The sequence below is a fragment of the Chroicocephalus ridibundus genome, chromosome 8 (genome assembly GCF_963924245.1).
Source record: "Chroicocephalus ridibundus chromosome 8, bChrRid1.1, whole genome shotgun sequence".
Lineage (NCBI taxonomy): Eukaryota > Metazoa > Chordata > Aves > Charadriiformes > Laridae > Chroicocephalus > Chroicocephalus ridibundus.
In genome coordinates, this window is record NC_086291.1 from 29498725 (window position 1) to 29515887 (window position 17163).

Below are 17163 nucleotides of genomic sequence, written 5' to 3' on the forward strand. Positions count from 1 at the left end.
CCTTCGTGTAAGCAGTGTAATTGTAAGATAAGCCATCATGCCCTCTATCAGTTGCCTCTTCCTTCAGGCCTGTAGTTAGTGTTCACGGTGAAAATGCAGCACTTGACTGCATAGGAACTGTACTAGGAACTTCCTTGACTGATGTGAAATAGGCGCAGTATTCATGCAGAAATGCTTCCAGCTTCTTGAATGTTTCTGTTGGTAAGATCATTCCTTGCAGAATATAAGACAGGGCTTTTTTTATCCTCTTGGAATAAGTCCGGCTTAGTAAATTTATTACGAGAACATGTCTTATGTCCCCTGACTCATCAAGTCTTGCCTCCTGTTGCAGGAGGTTACTGTAACATGGAGTGAGTTCCCCAGGAGGTGCTGGACAGCTGTATGCAGAGAACTGGCCTGATCGTATCACCACTTCTGTCTTCCTTGCTTTTGGCCTCTAAAGTAGCCTCCAGCACTAGATAAGGTGTAAATTCACTTAAGATTTCTGTGACGTTTCCAGAGTTTTATCTCTGTGCCATGTCCTGCCCTCAGGAAAGGGGTGGGGGATTAAGTGACTTCAGATTTGTAAATCCCCAACAGCGTGGACTAAGGTGAGATAAATCTCAAGGCCTGTATACAAACATCTATTAGCTTTCCAAAATGATTAGTATAGGTCTTAACAAGTCCAGGATAATTGCTTACATATATAACAAATTATGGGGAATGGTGAGGTATGGATTGTGTTACTTAACAACAGGTATAGGACAACTCATGGCAACCGGTACTTAATGTTATGTAACAACTCTAAGAGAAAAGGGAAACTGAGGCATAGAGAAAGGAAAAGATAGAGAAAAAGAGATAGAGATCACTGGTCCTGGTTCCAGCATCTTTTTTCAGGGAATCTTCCCAGTCATAATCTTTCATGGAAAAATCTTCCCAGGTCCAGTCTTCTTTCTTGTGAAAAATCTTCCCAGGCACGATCTTCTTTGTTTCTCTCTCTAGGAGCACTTATTTTCCCCTTTTATGTTTGCTGAATTAGCATGGTCCACCCCCCTTGCCAAGGACAGCCTCATCTCGGGCTTTCTCCCTTCTCACAGGTGACATGTAGCATGATTTGGTGGAGAGTTGACTGCCATAGTCCTACATGTTTAGCATGATCTCTGTAATCTTCATTGGCGTATGCAGGGTATGTGCTTTCATATGCATTTCGTGGATAATGAAGCAAAGGTCCCTTACTGGACACAGTGGCCTCGAGAACAGAGAACTAGCAAGCTCACCACATGAGTGGCAGAACTATCTTGTCTTCACAAGACAGTCCTCCCACACTTCTAAGTGTTAGCTTTATCAGTCCTGTGAACATTAGGCCTGCATTATTTATTTCCTTGCGAGTGTTTGAGGCACTTCATCGAAGGCTTGGAGGTCCTTCTGCCCTTTGTCAGGGAACTTGCAGGCCGTCTCTTACACCCTGCTGGTATATTTTATTGCTCTCCCTTTCCACTGAAAGGAAATCTTAGTTACTCTGTGTCACCTGTAGCTTCAGGACTTGCTTACAGGCTGACAGGTCATCTTTCAGAAGGAGATTCATGATCTTTTCATCTGTCACGCCGTCGCTAGCAGGAAGCCAAATGTTGTTTCCCAATCTTCAAGTCTCCTGTCTAGCTATTTATGCTGCGTCAACTTCCTTGCCAAAATTCACCCCAGAGCATCCTCCAGAAATGTGGCACAAAGGTCGAGCTTTTTGCTTTTCTGCTCGGAGTCCTTCCTTCTACCCATGCTCTCTTAGTGAGGCATGGGAAGAATGGACATTGCATGTCAGCAAAGCATGTACTTTTTCGTTAGTGATGAAAATTGAGCGATGGGTGCTCTACGCAGGGTAAGAGGTAAACCTTCTTTCTTGTGTGGGAAGACCTAAATTAAGAAATAACATTACAGTGATTTTCCAGGATGCTAGGCAAAATCATGTAGAAACAGATTATTTGTTTTATCTGTTATACAATCACAGGATCAATCTGTAACCAAACAAAATTATGTAATCTGATTTGATAAAAGTGGATGGTGGCATTCATACCGAAAGCCTAAGTCAATACTTACCTTATTCTATACCCCTTACTCTTATCATATTAGATTGAGCATTAATGACTGTACTGGTAAGTCGCACTTACTTATTTTTTTTAATTGTCTGTGTCTTTAATTTTTAAGAACTGTTGGCTAACTTTATATAAACAATCTGTCTTTTATGATTTTGCTTACAATCTTGAGGACGTATTCTGGTGGTGCTATTACACTGTGTTGCACTTTACTCAGTTTTCAGAGCTTTTCTGCTCAGTGAGACTAACTGTGGAGTAAGCTCCTACTCAGCATGAAATGATAAAACCTTATTATTCTTCTTGTCTGCTGTCCCCAGCATATCCGGTGAAACTGAATTATCTGTGGGAATTTACTGGATGAACACTGAGAATGAAAACATTGCAGTAACAACCTGCGTGTGTGTAACCTTTTTGTGTAATTGCTCTGTTATTGTTGGTCTTCAGAGCCAATAATCCCTTATCCGTTTCAGTCTGTCACCTCAAGTGAAAATCAGCTGAGATCACCGAAGAGTCTTGATTTTAAACAGCGATCCACCTGTACACTAATAGCTTGTTATTTTTGATGTCTGAAACCGTGCCTAAGAATTAAATGCTTTTGAGCTGACGAAAGTAGAGTTCACTTTTGGGTGGAAGTGAGATTTAGGAAGTTTGCAGGAAGCTGTCTCTGCGTTACACGGCCAAGCTAAGCTGTGGCCTGTTCGAGAGGTTATGTTTGCTGTGGTATTTAGTAAAGTTGGATACTTGTCAGTAAAACATCAAGAAATATATTGTTAATCAGCCTGGCCAGCTTAGGTAATTTTAGTGATACTGTATGAATTGGCAGGGCTTGTGCTTTTGCTGTGGCAGAGGCACTGCCTGCATGGTGCTTTGCTAGTCTTTTGGGGAGGAATGCTGTCAGTCCTGGGAACGTTATGGTTCACAGACGATGTGATACCACCAGATATCAGGGAGCCAAAACAATACATGTTAATAATATTAAAGTGTTCTTGAAGATCTGCCGAGAGGTGATACTTCCCCTGCAATCTGTTAAGGGTTGGCCTGCCACCAGCTTCAACTTGAGTTCAGTTCTTTGTGTGTGCTTGGGATACAGTCCTTAATTACTTGATGTGTTTTCCATTAGGCTTTGTGGGATGGACAGCATATGGTGGCAGCGTTAAGTGAGATAATTTGGGGATCACAGCTCTATTTACTGCAGATGTTTAAAGTAAACATCCTTGAAGACTTCCTTTGTGGCTCTTGATGAGCATAATAGATAGCTTCTGTTTAGTGCTGTATTTTGGCTCCTCTGCCACACTAAGATTTTAGATATAGAAATATATTAGTTCACATAACCCAAACTCCATTGATAATGTAGTACAAGCTTGCAAAGGGTGCGGTATAATTATATTGGGGTCAATTAACTCTGATTTGGATTAAATCCACTGGTAAAGGACGTAAGTATTCAAGTCGCTTAAACGCAGATGTCTGATACCATTTCAGACGTCCTGCTGACTTGTGGCAATGCATGGATCCATCTGCCAGCCCCAGGTGCCTCAGGCACACCCATGTGTCTGAAAAGGATGCCTGTCTTTGGGTACCTGCTTCTGTTTATCACATCCTGAAAGACCGTCATGAAGACAGCAAACCAAGAGCTGCAATTTGGAGTAATGCCAGCATGACTAGGGCTGGGATCTGTTGTGCTGTTGGTTGGAGCTGGATGGAAACCCTGGATGTTAGGCTTGGCATATCACATCAGGGTCTACTTGCTCCTTGGCCCTTTTCTCCGTATTCAGAGCCTCTGCCTGTATATCTTTTAGCTCACAGTTTGTGCGTGTGTGTTTGTGATACAGTTATTAATTATGGGATTGCATATTTGTCTGCGTGGCCCTTGCCTCACTCAACACGGAGGACAGATCGTGCTCAGGGATTCATTATGGCTGTGTAGTCAAAGAGATTGTTGTTTGCAGGATCACAAATGTGTTTCCTGCAGATGTTGAAACAGATGAGGCAGGGGGTTATAGGAAAAGAGAGGATGATCTCATGTCTAAGCCAGTTGAGTGATGATCTGGAGAACTGGAACTGTGCCTCTAGGATGCTAAACAAATAACTCGAACCAGGCTTTCTGTCCTAGGCCTAACCCATTTTCTTACTTCCGCAGATAGAGCAGCATCCTCAGCTTGGTTTCATGTATCCTGTCAAAATGATTGCGGTAACTCATTGGTAGTTGGCTGTGCAGTTAGGGGAAATAGTGTATTTTCTGTTTTATGACTTGCAAATTTCTTCTTTGTTACAGTGATCAGATAGCCCTCACTGTTCCCTTTTCTTGACTGCCCTGGAAGTTCCTCAAAAACTGACATGGCAGGGCTTGTTTGTTTACCAAGGTTCTTCAATGTCCTCCTTTAAGCAGGACCCAAGGTTAAATAAACTAGAATATAACAAACCAGCTAGACAATATGCCTGTAAACATAGTGCTGCTTCTCTCTCATCTGCCTCTTTATGCCACTGCTGAATTTGGCTGATAGAATTTAAAAAAAAAAAAAGGTCTTTGCAATTATTATTACAGGAGGAGAAATAATAGTGGATTTGTGTGTCTTCCTCTAATTCTGAAAAGCTACTTGCTTTCTGTGCTAAAGATGGCTTGTTCTTTTGCCCTGGCATTGAGCTGCCTTGAATGAAAGCTCTGAACTGAATGTATGTTAATCTTTCCTATTCAGACTTAGATTAAAAACAAATAAATAAACCCAGGGTAATTTCTAACCTCAAGCTATTGTTAGGGCTGGCAGGATCAGAGAAGGGATATTGTAATGTTCTAGTGATCATAATGAAACAACATTTTTATGGAAATGCCTGCATATAAGTTGCTCAAGAGCAAGGGTTTGGGAGTGACATAAATCACCATTTTTTAAGACTTATTCTGCCCTTTCAAATTGGGGATTAGGAATCATTTCCTTGAGACCACATGGTGCTTTTTATTGTTTTCCTTTTGAATCTGAAGCATGTACTGATAGTTCATGTCTGACTGAATCCGAGAACTGATCCTGTCTGGCAGTTCCCCTGTGTTTTTAGAGATGGAGAAAGGAATAACCTCTCCTAACGTACTTTGATGGTTGGAAGTGGTTCTGAAGTTTAGGGCCTCTGGTGGCCCCTGATTTCAGTAGAAATCTTCACAAAGTGTTCAGAAAATGTTGGCCTATGAAGAACCTGCATAAATCCTGCCAGCTGGTGTGCAATTTGTCCTGCAAAGCCTCTTGCAGGTCTCTGCAGGCAACTGAGTTGGCCAAGGACTTCAGTTGGAATTCCCTTCCTGGGTTTGCAGAGGGCACTATTGCTGATCATTTATGGTTAAATGAGCAGCTGCCAAATGAACTCTCCTGCGCTCTTGCTGTAAATTAGATGCTGGAATTCATTTTCTGTTATTTTCTTAGATGCAGTTAGGTGCAACTTCGGGAATTTACTGTTTACAGGAGAAGCTTTCAAAGTGAAGTTGGTGTGAAAAGCTGCATTAAAATGACTAAACAGACCCTTACTTCAAAGGGTTGTGGTTGTCTGGAGCAAGTTGCTGATTGTTGTGTTTGTGCTCTCAACTGTCTTTTCAGTTCTAAAATTCACGTACCTTGGTATGAATGCAGGACATACCCTCATACCTCACCTTGTACAGGGAGGAAGATACAAAGAGGAACTTAATCTCTGTCCTGCCCTGACCATGAGTGTCTTAATATAGAAGCAAAGCATGGGAACCAAGAATTTGTCACTACAGCAAAAAGGCTATTAACTAAACACAGATTTATTTATTTTTAATACTAGGATTGTAATGCATGGAAGTATATACATTTGAATATGTAACAGATCAATATATTTGCTCTATTCTTTTGTTTATCTGTAGAGCTGCTAGAAACACTTGGATGACTGGAATTCAAGATATTTGGTTCATGCTTTTACTCTGATGTACAGGAAATAATAAGAAGAAATTTCTCTTGTTCAGGCAAGTAAACATCTATACCTCCATAGTTTATATAAAATTAAGTTCTTGGTAAACAAATTGTGGAAACCTTCCTAAAACAGAGGAACTAATTTGCTGTGTTACAAAATGCAGTTTAAAAGGAACATAAGAATTTTAATTAATTCTTTTTCTTTATTTAATAGTTAAAAGATCTGTCATCCTGAACTTGCTTTGAAAAACTGGGAAGCATCTTCTGTGTAGAATTGAAATAGACATTTGACAGTTGTCTTGAATGAAAATTAACGCAAAAATGTCAGTCATAGATCCTTATCAACACATTGTGGTAAGTAGCTTTGAATCTCCTATGTATTCTTGTATAATATGCATGTCTACGCCTTGTGTAATATATACTGGCTCATATAATATATCCTATTAGAAGCTACTCTAGATAAGTACAGAGCATGAGAGTTATCATTAATTACTTAAAAAAATGGTAAGTGTGGCTAGAGCAAACTTCTTCAGAAATTTATTTTAATGGAATTTGAAAGATTCAAGTTAGCTTTTGGAAATCACATCATGGCTTTGAGTGTAGTTGCTCATGTGTAAGTCAAAATGGAATATGGGCTCCGAAGAACCTCATGGGTATGATGTCATAGGGTATCCCTCTGAAGGACTTGCTTGTTCAAAGTGTTTCACCAAAGCGCCTGTAGCTGACTTTTTCATACAAGATTGACAAGCTGAACTGTAGTCTACAAAACTAACATCATGCATCTTTCTCTCTTACAATACAATTTTTTTTTGTACAATTTCAGTTACCAAATAACTCTTTTCCCTTTTCATCAGTATGTATAGAGGCATAAGTTGGCAGGTTTTTATATTTAGATCTTAAACTAGTGTGTTTCAGTGACTTTGATTCAAAGAGAATCTTCAAAATACAGCCTGCAAACCCTAGGTAAAGGTCAGTGAGATGATTTGTGCCACTAAACACCACACTGCTGCCAAAAGCTCCTGTTCCCTCTCTTCTGCTTTATTCCAGTGTTCCTGCTGTATCCCTTGTACCAGCTGTCAATGGCATCTGACCAGAGTGTGCCAAATGATCTTGCTGAATTGGCAGAAAGTCAGTTCAAAGTGAAAGATTATTTCTCTGCTGTCAGAGCTGGGCCAAGGGAAGGGTACAACCATGTGGGCACAACCTGTATCAGTAGAGAAGTAGGGCCAAGGGAAGGAGGAGGTGGGAAGTAGGAGCAGAACTGCCCTTTGTATGGCAAACCAGTGGAGTGGGTCAGCAGCTTCGTGAATGCTGACTTTTGGCTGTAATGTTGACTCGTGTCTCTCTGCTTGAGTGACTTTCCAAAGTAAACACTGAAATTGCAATTTCTTCTCAAACTGAAATCTGGAAACAAGCTGGGTGTGTTCATATCAGGCACTTTTAGTAATAGTCCCAGAACCTCATGTCAGGAAAGGCGATACATACTCAAAGATAGTTACCATACACTTCTCATGATGTTGAACTTTTACATTGCTAAAAATATAGCGTATACTTCCTTGAAATGATCTCTTATCAATTATGTGGTTTCTACCCCACGCAGTCACATCCTTTACATGAGTTTGCAGCCAGCAGATGTCAAACTAGTGTTTCACTCACTCCGTAGTGCTGTGAACGCTGCTGTAAAGACAAGTTTCAGGTTGATGTTTGTATTCAGCAGTGTTAAAACAATACACTGACTTTCTCCTTTCTGCATCACTGCCCTCTCCTGGATGGAATGCTTGATCTAATCTGTGTACCTTTACGGAAGAAGTTTCTGAGGCACTTAGTTGTATTTCATTGAATCATTCATATAAAAGATCTCTTTTGATACCAATTTTTATACCATCATGAGCAAAATGCAGCCTTAGAATTGTACGTAGTTACAGTCCTCTGGCAGTGCTGAACTGTTGCTGGAAGAGTGCTGCTAATGCAGGAAGGAACGCTGTTAGTGGAAGAGCTAATCCTATAATTGCTTTGAAAGTGAATGTAAATCTTTGAGGTTTCTTAATTTGAAAATTGAAATTGCGTGGGAAGTTTTACTAAAACTTAGAACAGTCAAGGGCAGCAGGCTCATAGCAATGCAACAATCTTGAATTTTAATGATATTTGACATTAAAGGACTCGAAACAATTCTGCATTTTCCAAAAGTCCTTCCGTTAACTACTGTGTGTTTTCCATTCTCTTTTTCTTTTTTTTTCTTCTTTTGTGAAAGACTTGGAGGAATAAAATCAGGCATTCACAAAGTTACTGCAGGTACAGACAGAACTGATTATATCAAAAGTGCTTTTAGATTCAGAATAAAGAATTCGCACATAATACATCTTTAGTTACATTTATAAGGGGGATAAGTATTATAACAATAAGGAAAATCACTTCAAGGTAAAATTTGTGTGTGTGTATGCACAAATGTTTGTCTTAATTGTAATACTCTGTGAAAGAAGAGCATGGACTTTACAAAAATCTGTTACTTCAGAAAACAGACAAACATTTTCATTTGTCCAGCCCAGTCATCAGCTCAAGCATCCTTAATCTTAAGGAAGTAAAAGTAATAAATACTTATTACACAATCTATCCATACCAGAGCTTCCTGACTGGTATTTTGTGTGCAAGTATGTCTCCTGATTGAGTTCCGTTCTCTGACTCAGCATTCTGGAATATGAAAAGTAGTATACTCAATGCATGCAAATCCCTGGCTTTCTCAGTAAGTGCAGGAAGTTTGTAGGTAAAACCCGATGGTGTTACAGGAGATCTTAGCATATTGTTCTGTTTCCAGTCCCAGATTAGGAAGGTAATGGTGTTTATGTACATACAAATACAGTGATATGTAAAACAGAGGAAATCGGATAAGGAGGGAAGCTTTACTGTGGCAGGAAAAAAACCAGCCAAATGTGGGAGAAGAACAAAGGAGGCAGGAGGAGGAGTTAGAAGAGATGGAGAGCTGTAGTGTGAGAACAGGAGATGCTGAACCATGGCTGTGCAGGACACTTGTGGGCTGAACCAGTAGAGGGTGGATACTGTCCACAGGAGCTTCCATGATTCAGAAAATCCATGTTCAGAGAGGGTGTATAGAAAACTCTTTTCCTCCTCTCTTCTCTAAATTTATGGAGAAAGAGGAAGTGAAGTGAAACAGCTATGACAAACTTAAGTCACTTTGTATGAAAGAATTTAGGGGTTTGAATTAATTGTGAACATCTGAAATTTTTAACCTGGTTTAGATTTTTAAAGGTATGCAGATGTTGCTCCACTCAAGTGTTGCAACATTTGAAGTGATTTATATACCATCGTCTGTTTTTTCAGAAGTAATTGAGGAGTTGACAATGTACAGATTTTTATCAAGACTTAAGATGAACATCTGTCACTTTAGAAAATGCAGCTTAGTCATCTAAACTACCAAGGGCTGGATTTATAAAGGTATTCAGTGTCAGTATGTTTCTGGTGGTATTTTTGGGGGCATCTAACTTTATAACTCGGTCTTTCCAAAAACTAACCAATAAAGTTTCTGAAAGTTATGCTAGCTGTTAATAGGGACATTTAGGCCTCTTAATACCCTTAGAAACTGGATCCTAAGTGGAAAACTGCCTTAATTTCCGATTGCACTTAAGTTTCATGAAAAACATTTACTTTGGGTTATGAAAAGATCTAGGCTTTTGAGCTTCCTGTGTGTATCTGTGTATTTTTTTTTAACTAAGAGGGAGATCGTTTACTTCAGTAGTTGCAATTTCTTCCAAGCGTGTGATTATGGCCAAATATTAATAACTCTATAATTATAAGCTTCAGTGTGTTATTTTGGGTGAGGTGCAGGGAAAGAAGATAATGTTTTTTTTTTTTGTTTTGCCAGACCTCTGTATGTTTGCATTCATTTCGGAGGCTACCAGTTGGAATGATGGAGCTTGCTGCTTAGGTCAATAAAAAGCAGTTCTTAACAATAGTATTAGTAAAACAGTTATCGACTTGTAAAAAAAAAAAAAAAAGTAAAGTAGTGACGATCTCTGTACTGCTGTAATGAGAATACACTACGAAGTGGTGGTTTGACCTTGGTTTGGTGGCAGGCATTTTTATTTAGCCATGTGTTTCCTGAGTAGGACCAGGAGATGCAAGAAAACTACTTTACGGAAGTGCTTTTTGTCAGTGAGCATCTTGCAGTATCCCCATTTTACAGGCAGGACTCTGGTGCACCAGAATGGCAGATGAGTTGCACAGAGCAGCTGAGAACTAAATCCAGCACACCCATGGCCCATACTTGTAACTTAATTATAACTCCATCCTCCTCTTTGTTGCTAAATGTTCAGTGATCTCTGATCTGTGGTCTCTGGTGAGGACAGGCTCTTTCTTAACAGCTAAGAATAAGGAGAAGGGTGGTGTGTTTGTACTTTGGGCTGTTTCTCTTAATTATAAGGTTGTATGTGACGAAGGAACTACATCAGCCTGTGTGAACAAACTCTGAGGCCAGTGCCGCATTGTGAAACCAACACTTCAGCAATCTGACATGCGTGCGAACGTGGCACACGCTGATAAAACAGCTTCAAACAACTTCAAGAGGCAAACTGAAAACAAGGAACCATGAGAGCTATTTTCTGGAGATTCACAGATTGTAAAAATTCTTGAAGCAGGGTAAATAGGAGAGCTGGGGTAACCTTATGTAGCTGTGCTCACAGTAGTACTGGCTGTTCCCAGGTACCCATTAAAATCCCTGTTTACCCTGCTATGGTGAAAAACTCTGAACTTTTTTTTGCCACATGGCAGAGGCAGAAGTTTGATCAGTTTGTTCAGAAGTCCCATCCTCCTTCCCACTCTTCCATCTGCTCTTGAAAGCTGTGATGTAAAAGGTGATGAATGTCACAAAATCATGTCAGCACGATGCAGGTTGTTACATAGGTGTTGCTCTTAACGACGTTGAATTCCCACATCTGAACCATTTCTCTTGGGTTTGATGCTTTTGAGGTGAGATAACAGTCCCAGTTGTGAGAATCGGTTAGAGTCTGGATTCCATTTTTACTGCGGTTGGTGAACCACTTGCTGTGTAATGACGATTTCAGTACACCATTTCTAAGGCAATAGTTTACATTGCCACAGTCTTACCCTGCCTGCCTGCTTGTTCTTTGAACCAGACAACTACAGCTTACAGGGGAAAAATTACAGAGTTGAACTTACTGCTGGGCAGACTATCACGAAATGAGCCTTCAGCAGTTGTCATAACATGTGGGTGATTACAGCCTTAATAAAGATGCAACGACTCAGTGTCTGGGTCAGCCAGCGTCTGCAGTGGAGTCATAACCTCAGGATCACAGTGGGCATTTTCTCCTAGATCCATGGTGATGTGGCTGTGCCTTTGCAGACCCCGACAGACTTGTGGAGGAGTTTGTGTTGGTATCACTTGCATTGTTTTTTAATGCGTCCTGACTCAACTGTTACTTAAGCATTCACAAGCCACTTTTGCTGTCATTAGAAAACTGGTTTTGGCTTTTTTTCTTTTTTGTTGAGAAAATGATATATAATCTATAAAAAAGTCATATTTTTTTTTTGTTTATTTGTGTCAAAGAGATCCAGTTTGCATCCAGCCTTTGGGTGTGTGTTGTAGATGTGAAATAATGAGGCTTTGCTGAAACAACCTGTTCTGAAATAGTAATGAGAACCACCTGAAGGCCCTTATAAAGTCTAACAGTTGAAGCAGCAGTAGCTTAAGTGGAGGCAAGTGCCACTATTGAAAACTAAGTCATGTATTGTTTGCCTATTTGTTTCTTCCTTTTTTTAAAAAAAAAAAATAGTAGTATCCAGATGGAAAACATAGCAAGAAAGCACCAGGCACAGGCTGAATAATTGTGTCCCATATTAAGGGTATTGTTTATCGCTTTAAATAAATGTCATTTCATTTTGTGATTCTTGTACTTCCGCCTTTTCCTTTTGATTGGAATATGTTGTAAGCCCTTTAATACTTGGTTAGTTCTTTAGGTCCTAATGACTGATATGCAGTGTTTATTTTAATGTAGTTTACAAAGTTAATGGCTATTTAGGCAAAGAAAGAAAATATCACTGTTTCAGTTTTGTAAATGGAAACCTGAGGTAGGGGTGTATCACTGTACATAACAGGCATCTATTTGAGGTCCCACAGGAGGTGTGCTTTTGATGAGTGGCTTGAGCTGTAAGAGCCAGGCAGCTTGGACCTGCTGCCCTCTGTAGAGGCAGAGCTCGGGCGTGAGGTGGTCCCCTCCCACCCAAGTGACCGGGTTTCAGTTCCAGGAGAGCAATCTGGCTCCCCCCAGGCCCTACCAGTGGGGTGAGTCAGTGTCTGGGCACTGCAGGCAAGCAGACAGTTTGGGTGTCTTAAGACTGGCCTTAAGATAGCAGTGTAGATGTAAGCACTGAGCGGTGGTTGCGTGAGGCCTGATCCTGGCCCTAATACATGAAACTTGCCCACAAGCTCTGCGCTGTGTCCCTGTAACCGCCAGTGTCGTCTGCCTTGTGATATGCAGTGGTGATCCCCACAATGGTATTCAATAGGTTGGTCAAACTTCTGGCTATGTAGATACAGTAAAAATAGATCTGAGTTATTGACTGCTTTTCATAAAGTAAACTTTTGGTTTCTTAATTTCACGCCTCTCTACTTCCCTATTTTGTTCAGGATAGACCTGCTCTTAGAAAGGCAGCTCCTGCTGTGTGCTTGGGCTTTGCAGGAAACAGGAAGCTCCAGAAACCGCATGAAATTTGCTTGTGAATGTTTTAACAGCTTGCTTTTCACCTTCCCTCTATTGTCTTAAGGATACTTGCACTTTGAATATTGATGCATACTAAAAAGGTATATTCTGTGCATTGCTACCTATATCCCTTGCATGTGTAGCATGCATTTATCTGTTCCAGAGCATACACTTTGGAATAATTGCCCCCATTCTTTTTACTGGGGGAAGGTAATTATAAGGGCAGTCACACTGTTAGGTAGCCCTCCCTGTTTTTTGTTTCCTAACTGTACCAAGTTGTCCCAGACTGACTTAAAGCCTTAAGCTTAAATACCTTAAAGCAAAGCAAGTTCTGTAGAGAGGAGGAGTGTTATGCATTGAGATTAGTAGGTGTGGCTGCAGGGAAATCAAGCAACTGTGGTATAAGGTCTCACCTTTCAGTAAAGCTCCAGGGTGCAGTTCAGCTTTGAGATGCTCTATCCAGTATGAGTTTCACTTACATTTTGACTCTCTGATTTCTCTGTCTCAGTTCTTGGACAAAATGAAACCCATTTTGATTGGTGGTTTTTTGGTTCTGGAGCTTAATCGCCTCTAACTCTCTGACTTCCAGGTGGAACACCAGTATTCACACATATTCACTGTGACAGTAAGGAAAGCCACAAATGTCACAAAAGGAGCGATTGGTGACATGCGTGAGTATTTCTCTTTCTATTTTGCCTCTTTCTTTTAGCAGACCATTGCCATAGGCAGGGGGAGATGACAATCAAGCTTGTTGTGCATTAAGTGGTTGCTAGTGGGTTGGTGGGTTTTTTCCTGTCTTGCTTATTAAAGCCAGGGCAATGTATCCATTTCATTGCTTACCCGCTCTAACTCAGAAAGCAGATTTGCCGCTCCTTCTTTCCATTGATCAAAAAAAGCTGAGTGAGTTGTAAACAATTTGCCTACAAGCAACCAACACCTACACTTAGTTTTTTGGCTCAGTTGGAAGTGCGGCTCTCAGACGAGTGAAACTGGCAATTGCTCTATCTTCAAAAGGCTGTGGTTTGGTTGTGGGAACACTTAAAAAGAAAGCACCACAGAGCTCTGAGTCAATGCAGCAAGAAGAAAAAAAGAAAATAATCCAAAATGGAAAAGCAGATCTTGTGGTGGAGAGCTATATAAGACACCAGTGCTTCTTCCCCTTTCTGTTAGGCTTCTGTGCCTCTGGACTTAGTATCTGAACAGGAAACCGCTAGGAAGAATGACCAATGAAAACTCTCGTCTGCTCTTACGGGGGGAGGAGGGAGAGAATAATATATTGGCTGAATCTGTAAAAAGAATATTCCCGCTTCCTTGATTATGACTGTTTTGCTCTCGGGTCTTCTCTCCCTTTCCCTGGCACTTCATCCAGAGCGTTGTGTAGCCCAAGACCTGCAGGCTGGGGCTGGGAGGATGAGTGTGGTGTCTTGTTCTTGCTCTCTTATCAGGCTCGTTTGACATGCAGTTGTTTTTCTCCCAGCATATTCCTGGAAACTGCTTTCCTGTCAAACTCCAGCAGCTGCTCTGACACACAGCTTTGCTTCAGTGGGTTAAAGGGTTTTTTTTTCATAGTGTCTACCTTTGATATTAAACTTGGTGGGTAAGCGGGAGGGAGAGTTGGAAGGGAAATGTTCAAGAGCCCCAAATATGAGGGGAGAGAGGGGAGCCCTGGAAGAAGGAATTGGGAATCTATTTGGTATCTACTGTGGGGCGAAGGAAAGGAGCACACAGAAAAATGCAATGGGGTGCTATCCTGGTGGCCTCCAAGAGGGTCTTTATATAAGAAGACCTCAGGAAAAGTGCTGTAAAGAGTAGAACAAGGGGGCCACAGGTTTGCATGTATAAGGAGATGGGTTAAATGGAAAGACACAGGTTCTTGGGCAGAGGTCTCTGGCATGAGACAGTGTGGGGAACATGGGAAGGGAGGAAAGGGGATTGAAATGGGGACCCCATGATATGATATTAAAGGGAGTGAAGGGTGAAGAAAGCCAGAAGACCATGGCATTATTTCCACCCTCCCACCTCAGGACAAGTATGGTCCTGTAATATAACTTCCAAATGTTATCCATCAATATAATTGGATTTTTTTTTCCATACAAAACTCTTATCGTACCAAATGATCAAAACCAGAAAGTTACTTAGGAGGAATCTTTTATTTTGCTAAAACCTGACAGAACTATGCTCAAGGGCCACTGAAACCTGCTTGGTTTCCTGTGAGGCAGCTACAAGTGCTCTGTAGCCTGAGGCACCTGCAGTCTGGGGCATCTCGGGGTGAGCTTCCAAGTTCCCGGGGCTTGTTCTTGAAGGCCTGGCAAATCCCCTGAAGTGAAAAAAAAAACCACCATATCGTTGCTTCTGGTTTTATTTTGAGAAAATGAAAAATGTTTTTATTTCCCTTGTGTATATATAAAGCTTGGTGTGTTGGAGCCTGGAAGCTATTTGATTGAATCAGGAATCACGTTAATTAAGATGCATGAAGCTGTGAGTGGTGGAGGATCTTTACAGCTGATTGTGCCAGCCTATATATATAAATTTTTTTTTTTAATTTGATTTGACAAAACTGTAACTTGTTGAAGGCATTTCTGAACTTCTACGTTGGGTTTTTGATCTCAAGGTTGTAGGATTCACTATCAGGGAGGGTGGCTGTGGTACATAATATGAGGTGCCTTGGTTGGGATGGGTACCTGAATGTTGCTCTCCCATGACGGACACTACCAAGCTGTTGACTCTTCTGGTGGGTTTCTTCAGATTTATTCTGTTGGGTTTGCTCCATTAAGTGTAGACAGTGACTGCTCTGTGGGCAAGAGGTAACTTTTACACTGTGGTGGTGATGGAGGCCCTGGGGAATATGAGATATTTTGTATGTTTTGCTCTTCTTTCTTCCATATCAGTTTTTCCAAGACTTTCTGGAACAGCTATGAAAGATCAGAGTACATTTAATTTTATTAAATATGTGGAAGTCCTTATAATTATGTTGTTTGTGTGATATATTTCATCTTAAGGATTTGAAGTCTACCTCTGCTTGAGGAGTTTTAGATTATGTGTCTGGGGTGCATGGTGCCCCAGCTGTGGGTGGGCATGGAGGGCCTGTCTTCTCTGGCATAGTTATCCACACCTCTGTTTCCTCAAGCCCAGGCTGGGAAGATATGCAGTATTGTAAGCAAATTTTTCAAGGTTTTTTGACCTGTCCATTAATGGGGAGCGTAAATGGCTGTGCCATCCTTAAAATGAGGTAATAGATGCCTACCACACTGTAACCTCCACAGGCAATGTGTTTCCTCGAGTGAAGAGTTCACACATACAGCACTGCAGGTTCAAGACATATTTTTAGTGTCCTGGCTGATGTGGGTGGCTGGAACAACAGAGAAAGCTGGAGTTAGGATAGCTTCCAGTCCTACTGTACTGTTTTTATTTGGCTGAGATTTCCCATTGTCTCTGTAAGCTTTAAATTTTTTGTAGAGTGATCTGACAAAGGCAAGCAATCAAATCTAAATCTGGGTCATACCAGGATCTGAGTAGCTAGGCTACAGTAGCTGCTTTTGTTTCTCACTGATAAAGCACATAAAAATAAAGGAAAAGGCAATAATTGCATCATAGAAACTTTTCATGCAAATGGTTTTCATATATGAAGGAAGACAGTTTGTTTTCACCAGTTTGTCGATCTGTGAATGTGTGTGGATGATAAGAATGTATGACCCAGAATGTTTGGGAAGGGGAGAAGAAAAGTTTTGAGAGCAGATTCCCTCTTTCCCAGGAGTTCATTCAGGTCCTTATTTTAGGTATCTGCCCATTTACTGTTGCCTTCGTATAGGAGTATTTCCTTTACTGATTTCACTTGTTCTAATTTTGTGGTATCCCTTTCAAGGTGGCTCTCACACTCTAGATATTGTCCTATCAATATCCAACCAATGTAGCTCTATCTCTACAAAATATTTAGATTCTCTCTTAGTGACTGCTGCTCTAATAGCTGTGCTCAGCTCTTCTGGCTAAGTCTTTTTACAGGCTGGAAGATTTGAGATGAGCACCTGCAGTGGATGTGTGGTGGGTTGACCTTGGCTGGCCACCAGGTGCCCACCAAGCCACTCTATTGCTCCCCTTCCATCAACAGGTTGGAGGGAGGAAATAAGATGAAAAGCTCTTGCGGATCGAGATGAGGACAGGGGGATCGCTTACCTATTATCATCACAAGCAAAAAGACTCAGTTGGAGGAAGTTACTTTAATTTATTGCCAATTGATTGTAATGGAGTAGGTTAGTTAGAGATAAAACTAAAAACATCTTCTTCCCTACACCTCCCTTCTTCCCAGGCTCAACTTCACTCCTGGCTCTTCTACATCCTCCTTCCAGGCAATGCAGAGGAATGGGGTTTTGGTCAGTTTGTACCGTGTTGTCTTGGCAGCTGCTCCTTTCTTCATGTTTTTCCCCTGCTCCAGGGTGGGCTCCCTCCCACAGCATAAATTCC

The 17163-nt window shown here is 41.0% G+C and overlaps 1 protein-coding gene across 2 annotated transcripts in view; it reads left to right on the plus strand.

Moving 5' to 3' along the window:
• PLA2G4A (phospholipase A2 group IVA) overlaps window positions 1-17163 on the plus strand; it is an 85394-nt gene that overhangs the window by 11870 nt on the left and 56361 nt on the right. For both annotated transcript variants that reach the window (XM_063343906.1, XM_063343905.1), the window contains exons 2-4: window positions 5929-6027; window positions 6189-6328; window positions 13295-13376. In XM_063343906.1, the coding sequence (XP_063199976.1) occupies window positions 6278-6328; window positions 13295-13376 (133 nt within the window). In that variant the 5' untranslated portion in view covers window positions 5929-6027; window positions 6189-6277. The remainder of the gene's footprint in view (window positions 1-5928; window positions 6028-6188; window positions 6329-13294; window positions 13377-17163) is intronic.